We start from the raw sequence: 10433 nt of genomic DNA, 5'->3' as shown, positions 1-10433 counted from the left end.
TCCAAGGACCCAGGCCACGAAGGGTTAAAGCCAGAGTCCCGTCTCCCCGCGGCTCCTCTGCCCCCCACCCCCCTCGGCCTCCCCCCATTATCCTCCCTGCTGGACTCCATCAATAATGCAGCTTCAAGTTCTCGGGAGACGGCAGGGGGCCCCCAGCCGGCTCCCCGGGTCCTGGCTCACACTCCGCACCCTCCTCCCGGCCCCGGGAGAACACGGTTCTCGGTGCTCATTGGCCACTTCCCTCTGGGCCCTCCCACCGAGCCCCGGGCGCCAGTCCCAGGCGGAGGGGACGGGCCGGGGACCCCGAGGCTGGGGCCGGAGGGTGAGACCTGGGAGGACGGCGAGCGGCTGACACAGACCGAATCGCAGCGAGAGGGAGGGAGGGAGAGGGAGGCGGAGACACCGCAGAGACCCTCGGAGAGAGCGAGCGAGGGAAGGAGCGAGACGCGAGACTCCGGGCGAGGGACCGAGCCCGCGAGCGGGAGCCCAGGCTGCAGGCGCCCGGGACCCGCGCAGGGGGCGCGGCGGGGAGCCCGAGGGCCGGGAGCCGGGAGCCGGGAGCCGCGAGCCGGGGGCGCCGCGAGCCGGCGCGACCCCCTCCCGCTCGCCGCCCTCCCCTCGCAGCGCGCGGTATTTTTATCCGAGCGTGAGCCGCTCGCCTCCCCCTCGCCGCGCACAGCCCGCGCGCGCCGCCGCGCCGAGCAGCGCCCGGGAGCCGAGCCGGGACCGCCGCCCGGGACCCCTGTCGCGCGCCCCAGCCGCGCCGGCCACCCCGCCCGCCATGGACCCCAAGGACCGCAAGAAGATCCAGTTCTCGGTGCCCGCGCCCCCCAGCCAGCTCGACCCCCGCCAGGTGGAGATGGTAAGGGGGCCGCGCCTCCCCCCGCGCCCCCGCAGCGCCCCTCCCAACCCCGGCCCCCCGGCTCCTCCCGCGGCGGGGCGCTGCCGGGGCCGGCCCGGCCCGGGGGTGGGGGGAGACGCGGCGTCTCGGGCCACCTCGGACACGCGGGGGCGCGGGGCCGCGCGTGAAGTTAGCTGCGCGCTCGGGCAACTTTTCCCGGCGCCGCAGGAAGCCGGGCGGCGAGCGTCGCGGGCAGGGCCGTCCCGGGCCAACCCCAGGGCGGGGGACGGTGCCCCGGGCCCTGCACGGCGGGTGGCCTCCTGCCCCGGGCGCCCACCGGGACCGCGGCGCCCTGGCCCGGCCGGAGCCGGAGGAGGTGAGACCCGGTGCACTGACCCGCTGCACGGAACCGACCCCCGCCCCGCCGCCCCGCGCTCTGCCCCCCTCGGGTCCCGCGTGTGCGCCGGGACCGGGCCGCCAGGGGCTCGTTCCCACCTCCTCCTGCTGCCAGGCCCTCCGTGGAGCCGCAACATCGGGGTGGGGGCGACCGGTCCTCGCCGAAGCCAGACCTCTTCACAGAGTCCTGAGTTCTCTGCAGAGCCTTCCTGGGGGTCGAGAGGCCTCCAAAGTGGTGGGAGTGGACGGAGGGAAAGAAGAGGGCCCGCCCCCCCCCCTCCCCCCAAGTAGCACGTTCACTTGTTGCTGGGCTGCAGCTGACGCCCAGCAGAGCAGTGAGAGTGGGGCCAAGTCACCTGGGGGAGAGATGGGGGGGTTATGGGGAGGGGGAGGTTGGGTCCTGGGCCTAAGCAGCTTTGGGTCTGCAGGGCAGTTTGGAGAGCTTGGCGGGGGGGGGGTGGGGGGGGTGGCAGTTTCAGCTTCATTCACCTGATTCTCTTTGTGCATTTCCCTGGAGCTCAGAGGGGACCTAATTAACTGACAGTTGATCTGATTGCCAAGCCCCAAGCGGGGGGTGGGGTGGGGGGCAGCTACTGGGAGTGCTCAGTGCCTCCCCTGCCCCACCCTCTCACTGTTCAGTTTGGCTCATGGACCAAGGAGGACAACTTTTTGCTTTTTTTTTTTAATGAGCACTGGGCCAAGAGTTTTACAGCCTGAGAGAAACTGCTAGTGAAGCATAGCCTTCCAGGGACACCTCCAGGACCTGGTGGGTCTGGGGTTCCGGCGCACACCTGAGCCTCCATGTGAGGTTGCAGGTGTCTGCAGAGCCCTGGCTCAGCCTCCCTCTGCAGTGGGATCCAGTTTCTTTGGAGCCCTTGAGCTGACCTTAGGTGGGCAGGGCCACGTGGGTCCCATGGCCTGTGGGGCATCTTCCACAGCCAGCTTCTGCTCCTGAGGTCTGATATCTACAAAAGCAGGAGAGGATGGGCCTCCTTGATAGGGAAAGATAGAAATGGAGATGCCCATTCTGGAGGAGCCATGGAATGGGATAGGCAAGGGCTAGGAGTCAGTGATGGGCTTTTCTCCTCCTTTCTCTGCTGTGATGAGCTGTGTGGCATTGAGCTCTTGGCTGAACCTCTTTGAACCCTGGGTTTTCACCTCTGTAAAATGAGGGGGTTGGGTGATCTATGGAGTTCCTTTCAGCTCTGACAGTCTTTGATTTAAAGGTTCCCTGAGGATTTCAAAGCACTGTTTGTTCCCTGCTGCCTGGGGGATGGGGGTGCAGGTGTCTCTCCTGCTCTCCCCCCCACCCACTTCTTTCTCCATCTCCTTAGATCCGTCGCAGGAGACCAACCCCTGCCATGCTCTTCCGGCTTTCAGAGCACTCCTCTCCAGGTGGGCCCTTCCCTGCCACCCCAGCCCTGGCCCCACCCTAACTCCCATGTCTTCTTGGGGCCCTTGCCAAAGTCCCATGAGTAGGAGACTGAGTGGAAGATGAGGAGGGTGGGTAAGGTCTGGGAGGCCAACTCTGCTGGGTTCATGTATTAACCAGGCACCTTCCAACACCCAGAAGGAAAGGGCACACTTTCCCTTTCCCCAGAGCTTGAGCCTTTGGGGAAAGTAATTCAGATTCTCTTTCTCTCTTCCCTTTCCTCCCCGTCCTCTCTCTTCTTCTCTCGGTTTCCCTTGGTTCATTGGTGGCCTCCCTCAGAGGAGGAGGCCTCCCCTCACCAGGTGAGTTTCCAGGGGCAGCTGGAAGGAGGGATGCTGAGGGCCCTTTGTGGTAGGCTGGACAGGATTATTTCCCACTGGCACAGGGGGCCACCCCCGAGGACACATTAGCATATCAACTGGCACCTTGGTAAGAGTGCCTGGTGCCAGGGTTCCACCAATACCTACGCCTTTGCCCTTGTCTTTCCTCCGCTTGGACTCTGGCTGGGCCTCTGGATTCTGGCCTGAGCCAGGCCACAGCTTCTGGGGGACCCTCCTAGAGCAGGACCTGAGGGGCGGCAGTGCCTGGACCCATCAATGTCATCGGAGGATAGAGCAGTTGGCTTGGGTTGCCAGGGCTGGGGTGGAATGGAGGAAGGGTGAAGGGAGGAGCCTCTGGTGAGCCTATTTAACCTAGCACTTACCCTGGCAGAGAGCTTCAGGAGAGGGGCACCACCTCAAGTCGAAGAGACCCAACCCATGTGCCTACACACCCCCCTCGCTGAAAGGTACTATTCTCCCCCCACCACCACCCCCATTAATCTGGCTGGCCCCTTGACCCCTGGAACTGGGCTGACAGTGGAGGAGGGAGGTGAAGTGTGGAGCATTTGTCAGTGGGGTAGGATTGGCTTCTGTACTCCAACCACTAGTTAGGGACCAGCTCTTTTTAAATTCAGCCTTGTAGAGAAGGGGACTAGGGGCTGAAAGGGGTGGCCCTGGGCCTTATAATCAGGTTGCAGGGTTGAAAGAAAAGAAATGGCTGCCTTAAGTGGCAAGTATCATCAACGCCAAGACATTCAGCTCTGTTCCTCCTCTTTGCAAGTGCGTGGCAGACCACCTTCCCCACTCACCATCCCTCCCCAGCGGGAGCACTTTCCCCAGGTACAGCACTCACTCCCCTCTCCCACTGGCATATATTTGCACAGGTCAGCAAACTGGACACTTCTCGAGTCCTGCTTCTTTCTACATTAAAACACAAGTCTTTCCTATAGTACTCATTTGCTTTGTGTGCCAGGCCTCACTGGTGGCATTGGGCAAAATCGGAGGAGTAAGTTTATGCTGGCCACAAGCCAGGGTTTCTTTTTCCCTTTGGTGTCCCTGATCCCAATCTTCTGAGTACCCATCCCCAGATCCCTTCCAAGGCCCCCAGACCCTGCTCCAGCCAGACCCCTGGCCTCCAGTACAGCCCATGATCAAAACTTGGCATTGGCCTGCACCACATCAGGCAGGGAGTGGGTCACTTTAAGAGATGGCCTCAGAGGGAACCAGGTCTGGATTTGGGACTCTGATGGGCATCAGTTCTGCTGACCTGCTGGCCAGGAGGAGATGGAGTGCTGGGCAGGCTGTCTGCTTTGGAGTCCAAGGCGGCCTGCCTGCATCAGGGGGGTGTGGTGGTGGCACGGGTGGACTTGGCCTGTGGTTCTCCTGCTGCTTCCATCCTTCAGCTTCTCGATGTGATGCTGGCCTGTGAAGGTTCCTCCCAGGAACTGGTTAATTAAACCAGTAAGTTTATGTGCTGCCAAAGTGAGCACAAATTGGAGTAAGATCTAGCCCAGACCCTCTTGGGGCCTTTTGCCTCAGAGGGTCCTCAATGAGTTACAGAGGAGAGGCTGGTTAAGCCTGGATTTGAAGGATGAGGAGGGATTCAACAGGCAGGCAAGGCATGGAAGGGCATTCCAGGAAGAGGAAAGGCCCTGGGCACAGGGAGAGGAGGTATGAAATCACAGAGAGTCTCTTGAGTCAGCCCGGAGACTTGGCTTCCGGCGGGGAGGCAGGCAGTGGAGATGGGGTATGGGAAGGATCTCTAACTAACTAAGCCAAAGGAAGCCTTCCACACACACCCCCAACCTCAGCTCTGGCCTGAGGCTCTTCCTGCCCAGGGTGGGAGGAGATCGGAAGGGCTGCTGTGAGCTCCCAATGGGCTGGGTTTAATGAGTTCCCGGCATGGGCCAAGGTCAACAGGCACACCTGTCAGCCTACCTGTCAGCCTGTCTGCCAGGGTTAGGAGCAGAGAGGAGAGCCTGGGAGAAGAGAGAAGGCCAAGGGCATCCTGTCTCGCCCCAGGAGAGAAAGAGGAAGGGACAGTCTGTGGGCAGCGGGTATGGCATGTAGAAGGACTCCCCACCTGTGGGGATGTGGGGTAAGGCCAGCCCCCAAAGGAGGCACAGGGGGGTGGTGGCATCTTCTCTGAGAGAACAGAAGATCTCCCTCCCCCCTACTCTGGGCTGGGGAGGGCTTAGTGGTGGTGAGGAGCGAGAACAGTCCTTCGAACTCTTGGTCACGAGCTTGGGGCCGAAGGCTGGGGTGAAGAGGCTAGGGCCAAGGTGCTTCCTGGGCACCCTGCAAGGGCTAGAATTTTGCTCCCACTGCCATTGCCCCTTTGGGCAGCACCGTAGCCCGGTCTATGTTGGGAGAGGTGGGGCAGTCTGGGCCTTCTGGCTTCAAAAGAGAGACTTGTACTGGGGAAGTCCAGGGCCCCAGAAATGGGGACAGATAGAGAAGAAGACAGCTGGGAGGGCCAGGGAGAGACCCCAGAGAGCCCAGAGAGGCATGAGGGGAGCACTCAAGGGCACCAGCACACCTATTGTCATAATGCTCAGAAACTAAACTCTCCTCCCCCAACCAGGGGGTGGGCGGGTGCTCTAGCTGCCACCTCCTCTCTTCCCTTCCCCCCAACCCTCAGAGGACCCTTCTGTCTGTCCCTGGAGGGCACTGTTTTGCAGGCTTCAGCCCCTTTCTGGGCAAGGGACAGCTCCTGCTAGGGTTGGGGCTTTGTAAGGGGAACAGCCAATGGCCTCCAGGGGAAAGGTGGACAACACTGAGCCTGAGCTGGGGGGACTCTCCCAGGCCGAGCTCTCTCACACTTGGCTCAAGGTGAAGCTTTGCCGCGTCCCCAAGGCCAGGGCAGGGCGGTTTATTGCATTTTTATTGCCTGGCTAGCTTACCCAAAGCCAGCGGGAGGCACTGGGCTGGGAGCCTGGGGCAGGGCGGGGCAGTGGGCACACACAATGCACCCTCTGTCCCTGTCCCAAGTTGGCAGGAGCGTGGTGCCCTGTTCATTGCACCAGAGGTTTCCAGCCTGGATCTACCCCTCTGGGCTTTCTGAGGCGGGGGGGGGGGGGGGAGTGGGGGTGCCTGCCTACTGAGAAGGAGCAGGAGCAGAAGCAGGAGCAGGAGCAGGAGCAGGAGCAGGAGCAGGAGCAGGAGCAGGAGCAGAAGCAACCCCAGCCACTTGCTTGTCAGCTTCCTGTCTGTGAGCTGTGAGTTCTGTTGCCCAAATGCTCTTAAATCCCACCAGCTCCTGGTGCCCCTGCTGCCTCTGCCCCAGCCACTCCTCAGAGCATCCCCTCTACCCCTGCCATTCTCCCAGAATCCCCCAGCCTTGGCCCCTTTCTCCTAACTCCCTGGGCCTTTCCATCTCTTGGAGACTTCTCCCCAGCTGCCCACACTGTTCCTTTCCTGGGCCCTATCCCAGCAGGCCTTGGTGGTGTTGGGGGGGTGGGTGGTGTTTGCTGCTTTCTAGGTCACCACAGAGGGAGCTGGAAGCTTGGGGATGTGGGTCAAGATTGTGGGGGCTGCGTCTGAGCACAGCACATCCTCAGGCACAACTTCACTGGCTGGAGACCGTTATATTCTCTGTCTCTGAATTGTTCCTGCCTCAGAACCTGGGGCAAAAATGTGTGGAGTGGCATCTCTGACAGGGGCAGAGCCAGGGAGTGGGAACCGAGCCCAGCACAGAGAGGGGGACAGGATTAGGGTAAGCAATGAGCCCTGGGCAGTCTGAGCACCCTGCTAGAAACTAAACCCATACGCCCTGGCCCCATGGGTACTGTGCCTTCTACTGGGGCTGTAGCTGGTGGACACTGTCTCCAGTCCCGGGTCCTTGGCGAAGCAAGCTCCCCAGTCATGGAATGTTAAGCTGCTGCTGCTGTACCTGCCTGGTCTTGTCTGGTTTGGCACCCTATGGTTCGAGGGAGCTGCCTGGTGCCAGCCTCTGAGGAGGTCTGTATCACCGGACAACCTAGGAGCCAAACATGATTAAGGATCTAACCCCTGCTGCTTCTGCCCTGGTATGGCCCCCAGCAGACTGGCCTGTGACATTTTATTTTATTTTATTTTAATTTTATTTTATTTTAGATTTTATTTATTTATTAGAGAGCAAGCACAAGCAGAGGCGGCGGCAGAGGGAGAGGGAGAAAGAGAGGGGGAAGCAGACTTTCCGCTGAGCAGGGAGCCAGATGTGGGGCTCTGTCCCAGGACCCTGGGACCATGACCTGAGCCGAAGGCAGATGGTTAGCCAACTGAGCCACCCAGGTGCCCCTGTTCTGTGACCTTTAGCTTCTGAATTAGACCTCTGAAGGGGTGAACCAATGCCCAGGCTACAAGGAGGTTGGGGCTGGGCCACATGCCTCTCCAACTCCATGGGCTGCTTCTTGGCCTGGCTCACCCTTGCCTTCCGGGGTCCCCCTGTGCCAGCCGTGCAGCGTATTGCTGAGTCTCATCTGCAGTCCATCAGCAACCTGAGTGAGAACCAGGCCTCAGAGGAGGAGGATGAGCTGGGGGAGCTGCGGGAACTGGGCTACCCAAGAGAGGAAGATGAAGAGGAGGAGGAGGAGGATGACGACGATGAAGAGGAGGAGGAGGACAGCCAGGCTGAAGTCCTGAAGGGCAGCAGGGGGTCTGGTAAGCTGAAGGGGCGGGGAAGCCAGGGTGATACCAGCATGGGCTAGGCAGGGTCCTCCTTGAGAGTCCTGGGGCACCCCTCCCAGGTCGTTCTTCACACATGTAAACTACCATCACACAGTAAGGGCCTCCCCATCCTCCCACCCACAGGTGCCTTACCTGATGATACCTGGGCTGCCCCTATCCCAGTCAGGGTGTCCCTAGTAATTCCTCTCCTCCCTAAGAATTCTGGCAAGGCCACATGAGGTTTGAGGCTAGACCGAAGAGAAGACTTCCCATCTATGGCTGTGAAGGGGGTATGAGGAGGTGCAGAGATAGAGAACTAAGAGGCCCCAATGCCCTGTTAAAACCTGTGTTTTTAAACGTAGGATGTGGTTTCTGCTGGGAGGCAAAGAGCTGGTTGCCAAGTCCTCCTCAGGACCCTGTGGCTGGTTCTCCCCAGTTCCCAGTTTATTTCCTTGGCTGGAGGTGAGAGGGTGCCCTCTAGTGTCTAGATGGAGAATCCAGGATTCAAGAACCAACCTGGTCCTCTGCACTTCCAACCCCAAACTGCCTGGGAAGAGAGGGGCCAAAGAGGGGGCCTAAGACCGCTACAGAAGGCCCCAGATCCAGAAATCTCCACAGAGGGTCCCAAGGCCCAGAGAATTCCTAGGCAAAAGATCTCTGCTCTTCCCACGGCTATTTTATCCACACTTAGCTATGGAAGGCTGTCACCATATCCATCCCTTCTGATGCACATAACACTTTTTGGTCTCACTATTTATGGGGACGAAAAACAGTCGACCACCCCTGCCTGTAGACTTCAGCCCCTGCATCCAAACAAAATGCCTTGGACCTCCTCTCTGCATCTCTGGCAGTAGGGTGTCAACCCTGGAGCAAAAGCTCCTGTTGGAAGTTGAGTCAGCTCCCACTGAGACTCTTAGGACAGGTAAAGAGGAAGCAAGAGGAGACTCTTCCTCTGAAAAAGCATCAGGGCAGAGAATCAAATGACAAGACTACCAAGGAGCAATGCCGGTTGCCACCACTCCTGGAGTGCCGCCTCTGGGCTGGTCAGCATATTAACTATTACCTTATTTAAGGCAATCTACAAAAAAAAAAAAAAAAAGGCAGTCTACACGTTTCCTCCTTACCGTCCCCTTCAGAGAGGCAATAACTTATAATAATCTAATAATAATCTATAATAATCTAACTCATATAGCTAGTCACTGGGAGCGCTATCTTGGTCCAGTGTTCTCTCCATTATACCATGATGCCCTCAGAAAACTTAGCCTCGGCCAGCAGGGAGCCTCAGCTCTTGCTCCAGGACGCCTGAATGGTTACTTAGAGGCTATGTTTTAATCCCTTCATCCCCATCCCCAGCTGGGCAGAAGACAACTTGTGGCCAGGGTTTGGAAGGCCCCTGGGAGCGCCCACCCCCTCTGGATGAGCCCCAGAGAGATGGAAGTTCCAAAGAACAAGTGGAAGACCTGGCACTAAATGGTGAGGCTAGGTAGCGAAGGATGGGGAGGCGGGGCTGGGATTCTGTGGGCGTGGCCAAGCCCTGAGTCCCTCTCCTTGCCTTGCAGAGCCTGGGGAGGGGCCACAGCGCCCCACCCACCCCGAGCCTGGCACATAGGCACCCCGCCTTGCATCTCAGAAGGAAGTGGAGGGGGCATTGCTGTTCCCCAGAAACCCACTCTGCCCCCACCCTCTTTTGTACCCTTCCCCCTCATTCGCTAGGGCTGTGGCTTCTGACTTCTAGAAGACTTAAGGCTGGTCTGTGTTCGCTTGTTGCCCACCTTTGGCTGATGCCCAGACTCCCTGGGCACTTGCTGCCTGATGCCTATCCCTGCCAGTCATTCCCCCATTTACCCAGAGGGAGGCGAGATGTGAGAGAGTTTGCATTGGATAATCCAATAAGGGGGGGGGGGGCAAAGGTTTATCTGTCACAATTCTACTCCCCAGACCCTTCTCCTGGGCACAGGAAACCCACAGGGCAGGACCCTAAGATCTGGGGAAGGAGGGTACTGAGAACCTGTATGTGCCCTTAGATCCTTCTCCATCCCCTCTCCAACGGGGGATTCCAAGTTACCACCCCTCTCTCTGGCTTCTACCAGGACCCAGGATTCAGGCATCCTTCTCCTCAACCTCAACATTTTGGAAATCTTCCCCTTATCACCCCTACGCCCCAGCCTGGGTGCCTGGAAGACGGGACTAGCAGAGGCTGCTTTGTTGCGTTTTGTTTGTGCTTTGATGCCAGGAATGCTGCCTAGTATACGTCCTTAGGGGGGCACACGGTGGGGAAGCCAGGTTCTCCCTGTCCTCCAGCTGCTCTGCCCCTTTCCTCTCTTTCCTGATTCCAGGCCTTGAACCACTCCTGTGCCGTAATAAATAAATCTTTGTAAATAACTGTGCTGACACTTCTCTTTCAGGGGGGAGGAGAGGAAAGGGAAAATGGGTCCCCCTGTGTGGAAGACCTGGTTGGTGGCTACCTCAGCCCTAGTGTCTGGTCCTCTGGCCTGGGTCTTTCCTGCAGACAAGTTCAGAGCACAACTTGAAAGGACCACAGGAGTAGTAGATCCTGCTAGGGATGGCTGAAAGAGGCAGGGAGGGAAAAGAACTTTCTTTTTTAAGATTTTATTTATTTATTTATTCATTCATTCATTCATTCATGAGAGACGCAGAGAGACAGAGGTAGAGGGAGGAGAAGCAGGCTCCCTGCAGGGAGCCCGATGTGGGACTCGATCTCAGAACCCCAAAATCACGACCTGAGCCGAAGGCAGATGCTCAACCACTGAGCCACCCAGGTGCCCCAGAAAAGAAC

At 59.0% G+C, this 10433-nt stretch overlaps 1 protein-coding gene across 3 annotated transcripts; it reads left to right on the top strand.

The window, feature by feature from the left end:
• The first annotated feature begins 255 nt into the window (after nt 1-255).
• PPP1R1B (protein phosphatase 1 regulatory inhibitor subunit 1B) lies at nt 256-10012 on the top strand. 3 transcript variants are annotated; one of them, XM_055337380.1, is made up of 7 exons: nt 297-862; nt 2572-2632; nt 2949-2971; nt 3381-3456; nt 7424-7630; nt 8990-9109; nt 9196-10012. In XM_055337380.1, exons 1-7 carry the CDS (start codon nt 782-784, stop codon nt 9243-9245), a joined length of 618 nt encoding a protein of 205 aa, XP_055193355.1. In that variant the 5' UTR covers nt 297-781; the 3' UTR covers nt 9246-10012. The 3 variants fall into 3 exon arrangements, with proteins under 3 accessions (XP_055193363.1, XP_055193355.1, XP_055193368.1); XM_055337393.1 differs by lacking the exon at nt 297-862 and adding an exon at nt 1085-1217; XM_055337388.1 differs by lacking the exons at nt 2949-2971; nt 3381-3456 and having other exon boundaries at nt 256-862.
• Nucleotides 10013-10433: the final 421 nt, after the last annotated feature.

The sequence above is a fragment of the Nyctereutes procyonoides genome, unplaced genomic scaffold (assembly GCF_905146905.1).
Source record: "Nyctereutes procyonoides isolate TBG_1078 unplaced genomic scaffold, NYPRO_anot_genome, whole genome shotgun sequence".
Taxonomy (NCBI): Eukaryota; Metazoa; Chordata; class Mammalia; order Carnivora; family Canidae; genus Nyctereutes; species Nyctereutes procyonoides.
This window is presented reverse-complemented; position numbering and strand designations above follow the sequence as displayed.

Bases quoted from the DNA above. Each gene is read 5' to 3' on its own strand.
- PPP1R1B (XM_055337380.1), top strand. From the start codon at position 782: ATGGACCCCAAGGACCGCAAGAAGATCCAGTTCTCGGTGCCCGCGCCC. The intron at 2,633-2,948 runs GTGGGCCCTTCC...GGCCTCCCTCAG, and splicing joins TTCAGAGCACTCCTCTCCAG to AGGAGGAGGCCTCCCCTCAC. The intron at 3,457-7,423 runs GTACTATTCTCC...CCCCTGTGCCAG, and splicing joins CACACCCCCCTCGCTGAAAG to CCGTGCAGCGTATTGCTGAG.